This window comes from Bacillus rossius, chromosome 14, assembly GCF_032445375.1.
Source record: "Bacillus rossius redtenbacheri isolate Brsri chromosome 14, Brsri_v3, whole genome shotgun sequence".
NCBI lineage: Eukaryota > Metazoa > Arthropoda > Insecta > Phasmatodea > Bacillidae > Bacillus > Bacillus rossius.
The window spans coordinates 46,545,331-46,565,562 of record NC_086341.1 but is presented as its reverse complement, the minus strand read 5'-3'; the positions used below and the strand labels follow the sequence as shown (position 1 = coordinate 46,565,562).

The 20,232-nt window shown below is 36.5% G+C and overlaps 1 protein-coding gene across 2 annotated transcripts in view; it reads left to right on the top strand.

The window, feature by feature from the left end:
* Positions 1-538: 538 nt before the first annotated feature.
* The window catches only part of LOC134538861 (CCAAT/enhancer-binding protein zeta), a 59,210-nt gene continuing 39,516 nt past the window's right edge, over positions 539-20,232 (top strand). Inside the window, exons 1-5 of one of the 2 annotated variants that reach the window (XM_063380429.1) lie at positions 539-748; positions 4,163-4,368; positions 5,496-5,604; positions 13,890-14,075; positions 19,289-19,542. In XM_063380429.1, the coding sequence (XP_063236499.1) occupies positions 4,198-4,368; positions 5,496-5,604; positions 13,890-14,075; positions 19,289-19,542 (720 nt within the window). In that variant the 5' untranslated portion in view covers positions 539-748; positions 4,163-4,197. The remainder of the gene's footprint in view (positions 749-4,162; positions 4,369-5,495; positions 5,605-13,889; positions 14,076-19,288; positions 19,543-20,232) is intronic. The other variant, XM_063380428.1, reaches the window with a different exon arrangement.

Here is a 20,232-nt window from a genome sequence, read left to right as displayed (position 1 = left end):
AGGGTGAACAGATAAGAAACTTGATTTCTCAGCAGTCGTAGCATTTTTTCTTGGAGGAGCAAATTCAGAAAGTTTTTGAATTTCATTGTAAGCATCGTCTGTAAATGTAAGTGGCTTTAGCGCAACGCTATCGATATTTGCACTAGCTCCGGTATCGCTAGAAATTGAAGTAATTGTGTCTTTAATATTATAAATGCATGCATTTGTTTCTTGTGATGCTGTGTCCTGCGTGATTAGTATCGGTACAGTCGCCGCTGCCATGCTCTGTTCTGAAGTATTTGCATGCGAAACTGAATCCAATTTTTCGTCTGACACAAATATTGATGATGATGATGATGATGATGATGATGAGGGTCCTATAAAATAAAATATATAAATATTTTATATATATATATGATAGCTATACACATTCACAAAAATTCATTGAAATTGGTGGCATGGTTTCGGAAATTAAATAAAAATCCGCCTTTTTTCCTCTACAACAATACGAGTAAGTTACAAAAGTTCAGCTATCTAGGTCCAAAGGTTTGGGCTGAGCACAACGACCTATCTCTAGGTCGTTGGTGTGTACAATGCTCGTTGGTGTGTACAAATGAATTGTTGGACATGGACTACATCACGTTGTGTAATCTATGACTTAGTCCATGTGTTTGAGAGAAATGGTTATTTTTTGTTTAATTAATTATAAAGCTCATATTTTAAAGCATGTGGTGTAATATCATTAACTAAGGATAAGCAATCTATAGTCGTAAGTATTTTATACTGTTGTGTTCTGAGCTTAACTTTTTTGATAACTGTTCCGGAAAAATACGCAGTTAACCATAAAATTAGCTTAATTTTATGTCCAAAGAATTTTTATTATAAAAAAATTTCACTTTACCACAAAAAGGCACAGGATCATGCTTTTGATTGCCTTGGGGTTGACATGTGAGTAAATCATAATGTTATTTTTGAGGTTAAATCATGCCTGTCACTGACGTACGGCATGGGAACTAACCCTATTGGGTTTTGATTTGATGTCACGTCAAATTGGGCTTTCAGCAGGTGGGAATAAATTATTATCCAACCCCCCACCACCCACCTCATTTGTGGATGGGTGATTTCCTAGAGTTACGACTTTTCTATGAAAAACAATGGATATGTTTTTTTCAGTTTAACTTGTCTCTTAAATGTTATTGTTTTTAATGTTGCTTTAAACATTGAGCAGAGCCATGCCATGTGAACAAAGGGATATCCTTAAGGATCTTTAATGCATTGGTTTCCGTTGAGTTCTGCATCGTAATGCTGTTGACCAGTTTTGGGTTCTTCTGCCTTTCAGACCATTTCATGCCCTAACCTCTACATGGCTCATTCATCCAGGGACCTTGTGATGGGGTAGGTGAGGCCGTAAAGCGACTTGTGGCTAAGACAAGTCTGCAACGACCGGTAGAAGGCTACATTACAACACCAATCAGCATGTTCAATTTTTGCGTGGAAAACATTAAAGGAATCGGTAAATATGTAGTTGAGCGGTATTTGCGAAAGAAAAAAATTGTTAAAAATCTGAAAATACTTTTATTGTATGTTCAACTTCCTCTTTTCATTAAAAGCGGCGGAGGTAAGAAATTCCAAATACTTTAGGAGATATCGAATTTTTAAATTTCATCATATGTAGTTTAGCAGTATTTGCGAAAAAAATGTTATAAATCCGAAAATACCTTTATTGTATGCTCTTAAACTTCCTCTTTTCATTCAAAGTGGCGGATATAAGAAATTCTAAATACTTTAGGAGATATCAAATTTTTAAATTTCATCACAATACCAGTGCATTCATGTGGCTTTCACCATTGTTTCTTGTTTACGAGTATCTATTTTTTTATTGGATAATGATGTCACGTGATGGTTCGTGATAGGCCAGAATTCAAATGAACCAATACATGATTATTTAGTTTATTTATTGTTTAAAACTGTGTTTAATTACCGCCTCCAACTTAGGTGAGTTTTTAACGTTTCTAATTTTAAAGTCTTATTTGTTATTTATATTGTTGCTCAAGTAATAAGTAACAAAAAAAATTTACGTGAGTTGTTACTGTTCATCCTTTGTCCCGGTTTGTTAGGTCAGGTCAGTTACATTATAAATACTTTAAAACTAATGAACCATTGAAATTAATTCATATTAATTTTAATGTACGCTTTGTTTCAAAGTATTTATAATATTATAATGTAACTGACCTGACCTAATCGACCATTTTCATTAATTAGGCATTCACAAACACAGGGCAATAAAAAAAAATTGCGGCGGTCGAATGATTACACAGGTCTTGTATAGCAAAATAAGAACAGCAATATCTCCTAAAGTATTTGGAATTTCTTATCTCCGCCACTTATAATGAAAAGAAGATGTTGAAGAGCATATAATAAAGGTATTTTCGGATTTTTAACATTTTTTTTCGTAAATACCGCTGAACTACATATGATGAAATTTAAAAATTCGATATCTTCTAAAGTATTTGGAATTTCTTATATCCACCACTTTTAATGAAAAGAGGAAGTTGAAGAGCGTACAATAAAAGTATTTTCAGATTTTTAACATTTTTTTCGGAAATACCGCTCAACTACATATTTACCAAGGAATTGATTTTGTCTTTGTAGAGGAAAGTGAAGTTCGAAAGGTACAGCTTCGTTTAAAAAGTCGGTTTGATGAAGCTAAAAGAATTGTAAGTACTAGAAACCATCATTGTTATGAACCAAAGGATAGGTCAACAATACAAGTCGGCACCATTTCAGCATCATTCGTCAGAAACCCTAAAGAATATACTATTGCTGGAACTCCTGTAGTTTTTCATGTCAGTGTCATATCAGTGAAGGACAATATTGTGTGTGTTTTGACAACAGATGGTACATTGGTAAGTTTGTGAGGTTTCAAAGGAAAAAAATGATGTCAAGGTGGTACCTATTCTACAAACCAGGTGGTCCATCAACAAGCTTCAGTTTAACAAGCGATGAAGTTTCATGGGTGGAGATGAAAAATGTTTTGGATGTCCTCCGACCTACAGAGTTAACAACTATGACAGGAAGAACATTTAATATTACAGAAGAGAAAAATACTGATCTCTCATTGAAACTAGAAGCCCACTTTCACAAATAAAACTTCGGCATCACAACTGTACCAAGTGAATTTCAAACTGTGTAAAGAATGTTATTGTGAGTTTATTAACTAAGCCTTTTTGTACATATTATGTTAAAAATGTAATTTAATTTTAATGACAGACATTTTTTTAAAATAATATGAAAACATGAACAACTGTTGAATTATACGTACCGTTCTTACGTGTATAGCAATTTAACACATGTTTCAAATAACTTTAACTTTTAAACCAGTTTAAACCACAAAATGAAACTTGCACATTTTGATAATTACTAATAAATGTATTTTTTGGCATAAACAGAAAAATTTTATCCGGTCCCCCTTTTAAGATATTTGACCTTGAAATTAACAAAATTTGAAAATTTTGAAATTTTGATGCTAAAAAAAGCAGGAAGGGCTTGAAACCATTACTTTAACTCAACACAGCTGGAAAGTACTCTAGCCGTAGTTATTACACGGAAAATTTGGTCTTTTGGTTCCTACCCCAAGTCACCTTAAAAGGTCATGAAAATTGCTGAAAATGTTCAATATTTTGGTATATTTTAAGGTAATTTTTCTTATGTTTTCCTAATGTATTTAATATATTTTTATACATTTTATGTAAGCCTATAATGTTCTCTTCTTATCAGTAAAGACAAGAAACTTCTATCTTTTAGTCAAGGCCAACAATAAACTTTTAACAAAACCTCTACGAGGCCTTATTTTTGCACGCAGTAGCAAAGATAATCGAGCCCTGATTCAAAATACTGTAAAATCACATGATGGCAGATAAAAAATAAATAAAAAATTGTTTTGAGCTATTTACTGATGAGACTTTATTGGGTAAAAATATTAAAATTTTCTAAAATTGTCAAGCAACCACACCTTGGTGATTTCACATGGAATGACTCACTAGATGGTTTAATAACATAATACCTTTACCACTGTAAACCCCAAGAAACTTATTAATGTTCTTATGTTGTTTAAATTAAGTGAGTTAATTTTGTGTGCATTTTTAAAATGTTTAGCTTGATTAATTTTTATTTTTTTTATTAGATATATAACTATCAATTTCAAAAATCACAGCAGAAATGGTGAAGTTACAGAAGAAACAGCAGAAAGGATTTGTTAAGGATGAAGATGATCTCTCTCAGATAATAGATGATGTTGATGATGATGATGAAACAAATGAGCAACTTTATTTGCAGCCACAGGATGAAACCAACGCTGAGTTTTCTGCAAAAAAGAAATGGTATGAAGAGGTAAGTATTTTTTAACTTAATCCATTTTTGGAAGACCCGTAATCAGTGATAAGATTTTATTGTTTCCCACAGTTGCCTGTTAATTATTGTCAGAATAAATTCTTTATTACTATACGATCAAGTAATATATTTGCCTACGTGCTATTTCTGAATACCATTTTAGATAACCCTTTAGTCTAGAGGTACCTTGAAAAGTGCATCTTAAGGGATGTTAGCCATTTTAGTTGGCCTTCGGAATATGTGGTTGCAAGGATCCATATTGAATCGTAAGTGCGACCTTTCGTGGAAGGATTAGTCCTTTCACCCTCCCGTACATCCGTGAGGCTTGATGGGTCTGTGGTGATCCTTTTAGGGTAATGTGATGGGAGTCTATAGTTGAATCAGCAGCTAATTGCTATTCATATTTTTTGTATGTATTTATTGTTGACGATTGATCAAACTGAGTGCATAGAAATGGAAATTAAATATTAGTCGGAAATAGTAGTGAAAATCTCTATAAACACAAGCAACTGTCTGCTGATAATGTATTTCTTTCTTGATAAACCAAGTTGTGCTAGCAAAAAAAAATAATAATAATAATAGCAACTTCTTTCCATAACAGATATAAAGCCTGCTGTGTTGCACTGAATTACATGTGGTTGAAGTTTTTGGCTTTGGTAATTAGCAAGGAGATGGTCACTTCTATAAAAAAAAAATTCAATTGCAAATTTGTATTTCCTGTCATTTTTTCTTATCATTTTCTAAAAGGGAATTGCTTTACTATACGACAATTAGTCTATTTTAATTGTTAGTGCAGTTATCGAAGCTACATTTAAAATACCTACTGTAAAATAGTCTAATGTTTGGTTAGGAGTTACCTATTTTAAAAGTAAATAATCTAACCAACGGTTCATGCGATTTTACAGTATTTTTAATGCACATAACTTAAACTAATTAACAGTTGATACAGTAAACTAGTATTAATTTACTGAACACATTACAAGGCATTTTTACAGAATGATACGCTGTAAGAAAAATGGCAGGAACAAAATAAATGCATTTTTTTTTATTTCTTTGATTTTTTTTTTTAAGAGATTAATTTCAAAAAGTGTTCAACTAAACCGGAATGGACTGTGTGTGCCCCCCAGTTTGTGGATGAACCTTCGGAAGCGGTGTCCTTGTCGCTAGAGGAGATCGAAAGGCTCAGAGCGGAGGCAAAGAAACTACTTGCTGATGAAGTCACGAAGCATGAACATCGTAAGTTAAACCTTTTTGTTTGCTTATCATTCCATGATTGCAGGTGGTCACCGATGGTTTGAAAAAATTCACCACGGATGGGGCTTGTCAGCGATAACTGAACCATTTGCATGTCGCAACAAGTCACAGTCGTTCCCGGCTGCGATGACGTTTGATCCTTGCAGAGCCTCTCCATGGGGTGTGAAATCCTGTTAATAGTTGACGTAATAATTCGAAGACTGTCACTCTTTGCATTTAAGTAAAAGAGTCTAACTGAATCTTTTAAATTTAATTCGTCTCACGACCATAAATAGATATTGCTGAGCCACCGAGATGCCACTAAATCTCAGTCCAGCCTGCAAACTGACGAGACAAAACACTGTACAAGAAACATACAAAAGTCTTTCAAGAATTACAGTCAAACCTCATTATTACAAACCTGAAGGGACCATAATTTTAGCACTTTGTAATAACGAGGGTTTGTTTTAACCAAACTATTGGGATATCATGACAAAAAAAATTGATTGAACTTTAAATGCCTCTATTTACAATTATAAAGAAAATTATACACACCATTGGTAGTATAAGCTGGCTTCACTACATGCATGACAATATGTAAACACTGAAGAAAACAAACACAATAAATCATAATACAAACTTCAATAAACTTGCATTCATGACACATTTTCTATTCAAACATTTGGTTTAAAAACATCAATTCTGGTTTGCACTATCTTTTTCTTATAGGTATTGTTTACCACTTTTAACTTTGGTCGTATCTACTGCTGCCGACTCCCTACACATAGTTTTGCCAACAAGATTGTTGCGATCCTTAAACCGTTGTAGCCAACAATTGCTGAACTTGAAGTCTGAAATTCCTAACCTCAATGCTAGGTAGTCTGCCTTCTGAATCATAGGTCCAGAAATTGGCAAGTTTGCTGCACACATTTCTTAAAACCACTGCAACAAGGTAGCTTCTATTTCTTGATGTTTTGGGCCTCGCATTCTTTTTCTTGTTGATAATCTGCACGAACTCGCAAAAGCCGATTCAATCTTTTCACGATTTTTTAGTATTATTGACAACAATGATTGCGGGATGTTAAATTCTCTTGCAATTTCAGTTTTCATTCTCTCTCCATTGACTACTTCTTCAATAATTTTAACTTTAACTTGCAATGTAAGTTCGTTGCGTTTACGTTTCGCAGTCATATTACAAAACAACTAACACTCAAAATTGAGGTTAAGATACACGTGCGTGAACAATGGAAAATATAAGAACTTTTTTCCATAGAATGTTTAAACTTCTACGTATGTACACTTCCGTCGACTAATATTAATAAGGTATAGAGTTCTTTCCTTTACGTTTTCCGTTTACAGCATGGCATCTTTTCTAGTTTAATTACTAACATCGCCACTAGAGTTGAACTTTTCAATCTTGTTTTTCGACCATTTTGCGCTGTAGGATACATACATGTATCTTTGGAGAAACGTTTGTTTACATGACGCTTAGGCTGGGTTCACAATTGAAAAAATAACAGTAACAGTAACAGTAGGTCATGTGCATAGGATATGAACGCCATGTTTCCTAACCTAACGATTCACAATAGCAGAAAGTTGGTCGTGTGCATGGGAGCAAGGTCGTGTGCATAGGAGTGAAATGAATATATTTTATTTTGGTCACGTACGCATGGCACAACAGCCAATGAGAGAAGAGCAGGGTGGTTTTTTGGCGGGACTAGAAATATGTTTATATTTATTAACCATATTGTGGTAAGAAAACGTCGAGATAATAATAGTATTATCGTTATTTTGAAAGTTAATATGTTTATTTACTAACACTGCAAACAGATGTCGCATAGTTCGCGAAATTTCATTGGCTGAAATTAACAGTAATAATTCAATTGTGAACCGATTTCGCAGTTCGCACAAGTCGTGTGCACAGGTCGTGTGCATGGCTTGCTATGCACTCGCTAAATTTTTTTAATTGTGAACCCAGCCTTATGAAGACTATTTACTTTAGACTTCGGTGGTGAAATTCGTATTAAACGTTTACTTAACTTATACACGTTAACAGCTACTTGAGGGATCAAAACAACTTCATAATTCATATTAACCGTATTTCGTATTAAAAGTACTGAATAACATAGGAAATCATACTTTATTTTCCGGGACTGTGAAAGTACTTCGCATAAACGGGAATTTCGTACTAAGCGGATTCGTATTAATGAGGTTTGACTGTACATAGCTGGGGACTTCCTCAGTAAAAACACAGTCCTATTGGCTACAAAACTTATTCTTTCAACTACTGTTCAGTGATTCCTCATTCAGCAACCGTTCCCCAGTTCTGTCTATGTCTCTTTCTTTCTCTTACGCAGGGTGCGATATCTAGCATTTCAGCGCCAAGGCTTTACGCCTCTTACTTTCTTTTTCTCGCCGAACTCACTGTCTTATGTTCTAGAAATGTCACTGACACACAATGAAACACACATGTAAAATCGTAGTATTCATAAAAAAAAAAACTTTTTATGTGCACTTATCTACTGAAAATCATATTCACATAAATATCTACCTGGCCAACCACGTGAAAACATTCAAAACATAAATAATGTTCGCAGGCTTCTACGGCCATTGTCTGAAGAGGCTTGGCTTCTGGGTTGTAGCCGTGTCCTTGGTGAATAATTCACCGATGTTTCGGTGAATTATTCGCCAAGGACGCGGCTACAACCCAGAAGCCAAGCCACTCGGTTAAAAACATATTGGAAAGGCTCTTCTGGTTAAATAATTAACTGAATCTTACAAGAATATTCATATGGACAAAATGCAAGTTTAAAAATTGGTCACTGTGACCTTTAACTAATAAGCTGATCCACCTGAATTATAAAACATAATATTTATTCTTCCCAAAATATTCTCTTAAAAGTTAAGGAAGGCAGAGTCCTACAATGTTTCTGAAACAAAACAATGTATTAAGCCTTAGAGCACTGAAATGCAAATCCAATCATGAACTTTAATCAAATTGTGTGGACCAAATATTTGGGGGGGGGGGGGGGGGTTATTTCTTTGTTTTATATTTATTTAATTTTTAAGCACACACACGTGCTGGATTTAATTATTTTTTTTCTCGGTAAATCTGACCTCCTCATGCTCAAAACAAATGATGTTTTTGATTATGAAAATGCTGCATGTCTCCCTGTCAGAATTACAATATTTTAGTCGTGGAGTTAGGAATAGACAGGAAATGGCATGCTGTTACGTAGTTGGTCTCGTTTTACCCTCGCCTTCGCCATATTGTTCCCACCCAAAACATTGTTTAAATGGTGCTTGATAAAGTCAGATGATGGTTAGCAAGTATGAATTAGAATCTCCGTCGTTAAAAAATAATCACTTTCATTTTAAAAAAGTCATTTCAAACTGCTTCCACAATACAAACACTGAGTTTTAGGCAATGTTTTGGATGTCCAATCAACATGGCACAGCAATTAATTTAAGGGGAAAAAAACTGCTTCACAAACTTACAATGTAATCATGCAGTCGTAGCCACCCCTGATTTAGTGATATAAGAAGAAGAAGTGAGAAATGAAAATTGTATTTTAAAAACATTATTGACTGACACAAGAAGTGAATTATCGCAGCTCACTAATGCTGCGGTAACGCAGCAGAAACATGACATTAATCCTGTTAATGCATCTCCAGGCAAGGCGACCTACAGCTGTGTTACACAACAGGGAGCGGTAAGTAGGTCAGTGAACAATAGCCGGTTACCGTCACCGCAGCGGAAACAGAATGCCAGGAGTGTACAAAATCACCCAGTCCATAGTCCGTCAGCTCAGATCAATTCAGTATTAAATAAAGCAAATGAATTAACAAAAACACAGCAAGATGAAGAAGGATTTACTGAAGTAAGGTATCGCCAAAAATCAAAAAATAATTTAACAAAAACGGCGCAGCATTCCGAGAAAAAACGTGAAATGCAAATTGGTGTTAGAACCACATCCACTTTGAAAACCGTAACGAACCCTAGGCAGTTTAAATCTAAAGCCCTGTTTGTCTCTAGATTCGACCCCTCAGTTACTGAAAGTGAAGTCACAGCATATATTAAAGGTGAACTTGATATCTCCTACCTTCGCGTAGCCAAGCTCAAGACTAAATACAATACATACGCATCTTTCCTTGTGGCTGTTCACGAGAAGGACTATGATAGACTTAATAATACTGTGTTTTGGCCTTCGGGATGCTTAATTACGGAATTTCGGGGTAGACTCCACAATGAACAAATATTTGGGTATGATCAAGCCAAAAGTCAAGCATCTATCGTTACCGATAACACAAACCCCACAAAAACGCAGTCATCTGCTACGTCGTCAGAAGTAAACGAGGCGCCCTTATCATCATGTTCCACATCAGCGTCTGGAGGAGCGCCTGGCCCTTTCTCTTCTGGCTAGTCCGTGTGCGTGCGTGTGTGACATTTATTATCAAAATGTGAGAGGTCTAAGATCAAAATCAATTGAGTTTTACGATAATTTAGCAGCTAATGATTTTGATATAATTTGTCTTACTGAAACTTGGTTTAACAATAATAGCATTAACTCGCATTACTTTGATGATAAATACCTCATCTTTAGAACAGATAGAGATCCAGCCTTAACAATGAAGGAAAGGGGAGGTGGGGTATTAATTGCTATCAACAAAAATAAATTTAAATATGCTTACCCAACCCATGTTTTTGATCATACAGGAATTGAAGCTGTATGGATTAAAGTTAAAACCTCTCAAACAAATACCCTAGTGCTTGGTAATATTTATATTCCACCGGATACATCACCTGCAGTGTATGGTGCCTACTTTGAAGAGCTCGAAGAAAAGTTTGCAACATGCCAAGATAATATCCTTATTCTTGGTGACTTTAATGTGCCTGGTGTTGACTGGTCTTACTTACATTCAAAAAACGTAAATCCTGTTGGTATGACATCCAAAGTCAAGCTGTGTTCCACTTTATCTCAGGTTTGGGTTTGTCCCAGTGTAACGACACTCAGCCTCCTATCCACCTCTTGGACCTATGTTTTTCTAATTTACAGCATTGTGTGGTTAGTAAAGCCTTAGAGTCATTAATTAAAGAAGACACATTCCATCCGGCTCTTATTGTTAATATTGAAATAAGTCTAACAATCAGAAAAGAAAATACATCTACAACCTTTATAAATTATAAAAAAGGAGACTACTTAAGTTTGTATAATGCTATTAAAAATCATGATTGGTCTATATTATATAACACTACTGACGTGAATATTATGGTAGACATTCTAACTACTACAGTTAATCAATATATTATGAGTTACATTCCTGTCACTGTGAAAACTACTTATAGTTATCCGCATTGGTTCTCAAAGCAACTTATACGAACACTAAAACAAAAAAAACATTTCCATAAATTATACAAAAGAAACATGAATCCTTATTACTATGCTCTATTTTCACAGAAATGTAAAGAGGCTAAATATCTCATTTCAAGAGACAAAAACTTTTGGTTACAAACTCTAAACAACAAAATCAAACAAAATCCAAAAAATTTTTGGCGTTACATAAAAATCATGAAAGTAGGATACAATCAGCCATTCTCTCTCAAGGTCAATGATACTGTCACTAATGACACATTTTGTATTGCAAACAGTTTTGCGAACTATTTTTCTAGCGTATATGTAACTCCAGCCAATAACAGCACTCCTTTGATATCTGATAATACTGCTTGCTCCATTCCTATGTCCACTATTACTGAGAGTCTTGTACTTTGGGGGATCAAATCCTTGAAATCTACTATGTCAACAGGTCCAGATGGTATTCCTAATTTCATAATAAAAGGATGCTCTCTGGTTCTTGTTCCTATCCTTCAGTTTATATTCAATAGCAGTATTAAAAACAGCATCTACCCCAATATATGGAAAACTGCCAAGGTCATTCCTATACATAAAAAAGGTAGTAAATTTAATGTCACAAATTATAGGCCTATTTCGCTTTTAAATGGATTTGCTAAAGTTTTTGATAAAATAAGGACCTTGATTTCAATCTCAAAAATAAACTATCTGATTGTCAACATGGTTTCAGAATTGGCAAATCTACTACTACCAATCTGATAACTTTCATAAATCCAATTTATTCTGAAGTGATAACCCGAGGCCAAGTGGATGCTTGCTATTTTGATTTAGCAAAGGCTTTTGATACAGTAAACCATCAGATATTACTTAGCAAATTATCCATTATGGTATTGAGCGACAAATATATCAAATGGTTTGGCAGCTATTTAAAAGATAGGAAATACTTTGTTTCTATTAATAAAACTAAATCTGATTTACATATGGCAAACTCTGGAGTACCTCAAGGTGGTACCCTTTCTCCCCTTCTTTTCAACATTTTTATTGATGATATAACCAAAGCACTAAATTATTCTGTTGGTCTGTTATTTGCAGATGACCTAAAAATATATAGAAAAATTACTTCATTAAATAACTGTCACTTACTTCAACATGACATTTCTTCTGTTGTTGCATGGTGTAAGACTAATCTCGTTAAACTTAACTACAGTAAAACCACCACAATAACCTTCTCAAGAAAATATCATCCTATTGTATTTGAATATAAACTAGACAATCGTACTATTGCAAAATCAAACTGTGTCAGAGACTTAGGTATTTTGCTAGATTCAAAATTATTCTTTCACAATCATATTGAAACACTTAGATCAAATGCTAATAAAATGTTAGCGTTGATTAAATATATCACATTTAATGCATCTAATTTAGATTCAACACTTAGTCTTTATATATCCTTGGTGAGATCTAAATTTGAATATGGTTCTTTGATTTGGAATAACATTAATAAATCTGATAGTGACAAATTGGATAAAATACAATTCAAACTGATCAAAATTATAAACCTAAAAAGTAACATTAATCTAAATGTAGATTTACACTCCCTTCTTGGTTCCTTACCATTAAGAAGAGAAGTATTAGATGCATTATTTGTACACAATTGTTACATAAATACAATTAATTGTAACTATTTTCTTCACAACACTGGAATTAGAATACCTACTTTCAATAGTCGTAATCAATCTTTAATTTGTACGTTAAATAAAACTAATGATCTATTAAACAGAATAACTAAAAATTACAATAAATATGCAAGGTTATTTCCTGAATTTGATAGCAAAATTAAATTTAAAAAAATACAACTATTCCTAACTTAATTTTTTTTTTTTCTCTTGTGGTGAATAATCATATTGTTTCAAGTTAGTTTTTTTTTTTTTGTGTTATTCTTATTTTCTACATTATAAAATTTACAAATAAATTATTTACTAATTATTAAATGTTGCATGTTGTGTGTATCATTTTGTTTTGTTTTGTTGTCTTGTATTTTGTATTGTTTTGTTCTGTCTGTATGTATATGTGTTGTTTGTATCGTGCCTACCACCCAAGGCCATAAGCTGTAGGTAGGCATGCAACAAATATTAAACAAATATTAAACAAATAATGATATAAAAGATAATTAACATTTTAACATTAACATTTTTATAATCCTGGGATTGTTTATTCTTGTCGTTAATTATTTATTCTTATCGTTAACTGTTTATTCCTATTGTTAATTGTTTATTCCTATAGTTAACTATGGGGGAAGTCTAATCGTAATATATTTTTACAAAGGGTCGACCCTACGAACCAATATTAAACCAATTTGTGCATTAGCCACCATTGTCATGACTAACGAACAATGCATTAGTCAAATTATGTATGTCGAAGAACTAACTCCTTTATCATGTTTATTGTTACAATGTTTTGTTGGCTCCGTTTCCAGTAACTATAATAAAAGTTAAATAAATAGGTGCGCAGATAATAGAAGAAATTGCATTTGTTATTTATGTTTTTGAAACTAAAAGATCCACCAGTCTCCCAAACTTTTTTCCAAGGAGACACATACTACGTTACACAAGCATAGAGAGCCGTGTGTAACAATATATAGGTAGCATGGGCGTAGATCCAGGGGGGAGGGGGTTTTCAATAGTGTAACTGTGAAGTGGGAATGATGAAAGTTATCCCGCGGCCGCCCCTTGGGAATCCTAGAGATTTTAATCACGTGTCACGGGAAACCCGTATGTTTTCATCGTTCGTTAAATGTAAGAGAAGCTGTCACTGTTGCCGTGTCGAGAGAGGTGGTGTGTCGTTTAACCATGTGTCACTGAATATGTTTTCGTCGTTGGTTAGACGTAGGAGAAGCGGTCACTGTTGCCGTGTCAGAGAGAGGTGGTGTGTCGGCAGACCTGGCCGAGACGCGCTCGGACCACCAGTGGATGCGCACGGTGCTGGCCCGGGGCACGGCCTCGGACAAAGTGGCGGCCCTCACGCTGCTGGTGCAGGACTCTCCGCTGCACGGGCTGTCGTCGCTGGAGAGCCTGGTCGCCATGGCGCGGGTGGCCAAGAAGCGCGAGTGCGTCCTGGCCATCGGTACGACACCCCCTCCCTGCCGGTGACCAGCGACAAGATACCGTATTTCTCTCATAATCGTCGCAGCAATTTTACAAAATTTTATGAAGAAAAAAAATGAGGTGCGACCATTATGTTAGGAAAAATTTAAAAAAAAAATTTAAGTAAAATTTTTTAATATCTAGGTACATGGTACCTATACCTAATAATTATTTACAATACGCGCAAAATAAACAAAACAACTTTTGGTTACAAGAAGTTTGGCAAAATAAAAATATAGTATAAACACAAAATTGCGAAAAAAATCAATAAACAAAATAAATTTCTGAAACACAGTCAGTCTGAACACTCACCAAGTTTATCTATTCATTGTCTGAACTAGATTCTGATGCATCAGATTCATTTGCCGGGACGTCAACGTCATCTTCGTCGCCGCTGTCGTCACTGTTCTGGCGCCAGATCGTGTCGTCCTCCGTACCGTCTTGCGCGCACGAGATGCCAGTCTTCTTAAAACTCTTTACGATAATCTCACGAGTGATGAGACCTTAACTTCGCGTTATCCACTCGCGAACCAAGAGCAATGATGGTCGCTTCAGCTTATTCCCTTTCGTCAGTTCTTGCGTCCCACTGGCCATCCACTCCCCATACAGGCGACATAGATGTCCCTTGAACGGCTTGTTCACGGAGACATCTAGGGGTTGCAGCATCGATGTCAGGCCACCTGGGATGGTAGCAATATTAGTCCTCGACTCTTGCAAACTTCGCTTCACTTCCTCAACCAAATGAGCGCGAAAGCTGTCCCACACCAACAAGGCCTTTTGTTTCAGGAGACACCCTGGCCGTCGCTCCCACACAGTCTTTACCCAGTACCCAGTCCTTAACGAGTTCAGTGTCCATCCAACCCTTTTCTTGAGCACGGACATGTACGCCTGGAGGAAACTTCATTCCCTTAGGCAACGTCTTCCGCTTGAAAATTACGTAAGGCGGGAACTTCCGCCCGTCGGCCGTCACTGCAAGCATTACTGTGCAACGCATCTGCTCATTCCCAGTAGTGCGTATAATTATACTTGACTGCCCCTTCTCATTGACCGTGGTGTTCTGCGGCATTTCAAAATAGACCGGCTTCTGATCTGCATTACCTATCTGCGAGAGGAGGTAGTCATTTGTTTGCCGCATCCGCAGAACGAAACGCTGGAACTCGAACACTTTGTTGTCAAAGTCCTTCGGCAACTTCTGGCAAAGGGATGTCCTCCGCCGGAGTGAAAAATTTTCACGTCGCATAAATCTCGTCGCCCACCCACGACTGGCCTTGAACTGGGCGTGCGGTATGCCCCGCGCACGTGCTTCGTCTCTACCCTTGCACAAGATCACTGCACGCGTTGTTCCTTAACTGACGAATGTACTCAGTCACTTGCGCATCCACTTCAGGAAACTTCCCACGCTTAGGCCCTCAGAAAGCTCACCTAGATGAACTTGTGTTATTCAAGTTGTCTTTTTGTTTTCACCGGTCACGAACAAGTTTTTCACTTGTTTTCTCTTTCCGCGGCCTGATTTCCGTGCTCTTCTGCAAATGTGATTACGCGCAACTTGAAAGCTGCAGTATAAAAATTGTATTTACCCATATTCTCACAAAATGAACTTTCTCAGAATCTGCAATTACCGGTACTTTCCCCTCCAACGCAGAGATAAAACAATGGCATCACGGCATCTTATCTTCCACACACATTCCTTCCTCCCACACGGCCAATTAGGACATGCCGCTCAAGGTTGGACCAATGAGAAGCGCCACACGCCACGTGAAAGCAGGCTGTTCCATTGTGTTTACAGCTGTTCCATTCGCGCCTCAGTCGCCGTCAATAAATTAGGGTGCAATAATTATGGGGAGAATCTTAAATACCAAATTCATTTCCTCAAACAATGGGTGCGACGATTATGCGAGTAAATACGGTACGTTATTTAAATGATTTTCTATTTAAAACAGTTTTTTGGACATACGTCATTGCAGTTTTTGCACTGTTTGTCATGGAAGAAATTCTGAAAATCAAGGAGCTACAAACGGAATTCTTGTGCCATGTGATTTTTGTTTGTTAAACTTTTTTGTCCGTGCTGTCGCCGACGTGCTGTCCAAGTACTTGTTTAGTTTTATCGTTGTTTCCGTTTGAGTTCAGCTGATTTGTCTTGTTTTCTGTGAATTTTTTATCTTCATATTTTTATTTATTTTTGAAATTTTTACATGACAAACAAGTGCAAAACTGCAATGGTGTATGTCCAAAAAACTGTTTTGAATCAGGGACAAGATTATATGGTGATTTGCAGTAAAACTGAAACAGCACCACAATAATGTGTAACACTGATGTTTGGATTTTGTATCAGAATGTATGAACAATGTGGATTTAAAAAAAAATGAAGATTACATTGTTTGATGTTTCAGGTATTTTTTAACGATGTTGGCACATTTTTCAAAGACATAAAAGTATAAATGATTTATTTTTATGAGTTGTTCAGTTCTATAAATGCTTATTTCTGATGATTTCATTGTATAAGTGCATCATGTGCATAATGAGACTGTTTTGGTGAAATAAGTAATGAGAAATATACTTTAGTTACATATTTGTTGAATAATACTATATTTTTATGTATAAATACAACACTTAAATCTATTTAAAAAGGATTTTTTTACCATAAAAGAAAACCATAAAATCTTGTCCCTACTGATCACTCAGTCGTAAAAAGGCAGATTGTCAGTGTAGTTTCAGGATTTCCAAGAACCATTGGAATCTAGGACTGAAAGTCGAAACAGACAAGTCGCCAATTATTTGATTTACTATTATGGTTACCTATTTATGCTTTGTTACCGCTTATATGAGTCATGAATTTTTTTTCTACTTAATTTAGGACACTTTAGGAATTTCAGTACATAGTAAAATTACAGTGTTACTTAGGAATTTGGACTTTTGTAAAATTGTGTTTATAGTTGAAGTGCTTTTATTTGTTAAACTTAATATGCAGGAAATTTTCTTAAGTGGGTAACCTGTGTTATTTCCATAACTTCCTTTCATGTTGGTTTATATTACTTTTAGTAGCTCTGCATTGTGTCTTTTCCTCTGCCTTGATAAAAAAAAATGGTTGGGAAAGGAGGGAAAGCAGCTGTGAATTTACTGATTTCATAAAAAACAAACTCGGTTTACACATTTCCAATCCAGCATCATGAAAGTAGAAGTGACGTAAACATAATTTACCTCGTATGCTGCTTTGTCTGATTGCTGAACTGAGTTGCAGTTTCATTTTGTGTAGCTAACTGTACTTATTCATTGGTCGTTGATCAGAAATTCTTGATGAAAATTCACATAAAAGTTACAGAAAAACTGTGATAAGAAGTTTTTCAAGGTACTTAGAAATTTTGATTTACGAACTGGGAATTCTTATTAAAAGTGTAAAATTGTTTGTGTTTTTAGGTGAAGTGGTACACTTATCTGGGCACACACATGGTTTGCAGAGCTTCAGAAAAAGCCATGCGATTTAAAAACTGCTTGGAGTAGCATACCTGTTTACAAAACGAATTTAAGAGTACACTGAGTGTGGCTAGGTAGTCTTTAACTCTATTTTCAGAACAATACAAAAGGCTGAAATTATGTTTTCAGAATAATATTTAGGTGTGAATTACCAGGTACAAATTCTTGAAAGCACCCAAGGTACTTTCATTACACCTTTATCTTGATTTCTCGTGCATATAATTTAATGGTTACCACTCAAATCTCAGTTGCCCTCTGCACGATGAGAAGACTGCGCACCAGTCAGAGCCTTGAGCTAGGAAGTGACGCCAAGCTAGGAGCACTAACGAGCCTTGTACTTTCTGTCCTGCCTCACTAACACAAATTATTAGGCGGGCCTCGTCAGATTATCAAAAAAAAAATTTTGCGACAATTTGTTGTCTGTTAGTGGCAGGACCAGCATTTTATAGCTAAGGAAGGGGTCGAGAGGTCAGATAACTCGGCTCCCACACAAGGCGATCAAAGTTGAATTCCCGTCAGGGTCAAGCCCAGGTTTTTCGCAAGTTGGAAATGTGGCGGACGTTGCAGTGAGGCGAGGTACTCCCGTTTCCCCTCGTCGGTTAATTCCGTCCACGTTCCATTCTCGCTTCGTCAACCCTAGTCTGAAATGACCCAGATGTCGAGGAGATGCTAAGAGTGTTATGGAATCCCATTTTAAGTAACACAGATGCTGTGGTTTTTTTTTTTTTCCTTGCTATTTCTTTCGACACTATTGTAAACTCTTGTTGAATATTTTTTTACTATAGGGATGGTAAATTTTTTAATGATTAAAAAAAATGCACCTGGTGCTTGATTTCTAGTTAAATTTAAAATTTATACCAAAAAAAATTAAAAGATTTGATTATCTTGCCTAGCTAAGGCATTATTTAATAGTTTTCACGCTAAAACCAAAACCACGCTTATTGCCTCTAAGCACAATGCTCTGAACTGGTGCGCAGTCTTCTCGTCGTGCATAGGACAACTATGAAATTTGAGTTGTGACCGTAACATTATATGACAAAGAAATGAAGATAGGTGTAATGCAAGTCCCTTAAGTGCTTTTAAGAATCTGTACCGGTTATTTAATACCTAAAAATTACTCTGACAACACGCCATTTAGACATTTCAACTCTTCTAAAAATACTTTTTAAAAACTTAATCCGGAAACTAAACTACTTAACTACTTATCGGCCCTCAGCAAATTTTTTAAGGCTTTTAATAAACAGATGCAACGTTGATATCTTGAGTAGTTTTCAAATCACGTGTATGTATGTGTGTATATACACAGTGGCGTAGCCAGGATTTGTGTATGGGGGGGGTTTTAAGAAGCATTTCCCCCCCCCCCCCCCCCCGTATTAAAGCGGGGGGGGGGGGTCCTGGGGTTCTCCCCCGGGAAAATTTGGATTTTAAGGTGTAAAAAAAGTGCTATTTTAGCAGTTTTCTGTACTTAAATTTAAATATTGTAATGGTTAAAAAAATTTATTAATTTTAATATGAAATTTGTTTGAGTGATGAATAAGAAATTAATTAAAGATTTGGTGCTAAGGGGGGAGTTTGAACCGCTAAACCCGCCCCCTGGCTACGCCCCTGTATGTGTGTGTGTATTAAATAAAGCTCTGCGCACAGTGCGTGTGTCCGGGTGGGCACTTGTCACGTGTGTTGACGTCGGAACTGAGAGAGTGGTGCGAACGCCGCTGCGTGCAGACGCGCTGACGGACCTGTTCCTGACGGAGCTGCTGCCGCCGGACCGCAGGCTGCGCCCCTTCGAGGCGTGCCCCCTGGACGGCTCTGACCCCGCCCGCCTGCTGCGCCACCTCCTGGAGGACCGGCTGAAGGCCTCGTACCTGGGCTTCGTGGGGGCGCTGGCGGCCGCCGCCCGCGACTCCGTGGACGCCAACCGGGAGAAGGCCGTCGTGGCCATGTACAAGCTGCTGAGCGGCCGTCCCGAGCAGGAGGCCGTGGGTACCTCCTCCTCCCTCTCTCTCGCGGCCAGTGTTCCATAGTCGACACTTCAAGTGAAACACAGCGTTTTTTTATCCCGGCCTGATCGCTCTGCCAGTGTTCCATATTCGACACTTCAAGTGAAACACAGCGTTTTTTATCCCGGCCTGATCGCTCTGCCAGTGTTCCATATTCCACACTTCAAGTGAAACACAGCGTTTTATCCCGGCTTGACTACTCTGCCAGTATTCAATACATGTTCTATATCCCGAACACCTAGTCTTATCTCACGATCATCAAGTATTGACGTATTGAAAGTCATTACTAAAGCTTGTGTTTTGTCTTGATTTTTTTAATGATACTAAAGTTTTGAAAAATTATAACCCTATAGAATAGCACTAAAACTGTAAAATTTCAAATAAAAGGACAGATTCAAACTGCAGTATGCCATTTTTTTTTTATTCTGTTATCTCTCCAGTAATTTTAATTTGAAGCTGTTAAGGGACCAGAACCAAAAAGGGGGGGGGGGGGGGGGGGCCTTAATATGAGAATTTTATTCCCCAAATTTTGGAGCTCTAAAATAAGAGTGTGACGATTGTGCGATAAGACACTGTACTTGTGAGACCATCATGTGAAAATGGCATAATGAACTATCAGGGGCATAGAACCACAACCACCACTGTGTACTATGTACTATGTTACTTCTA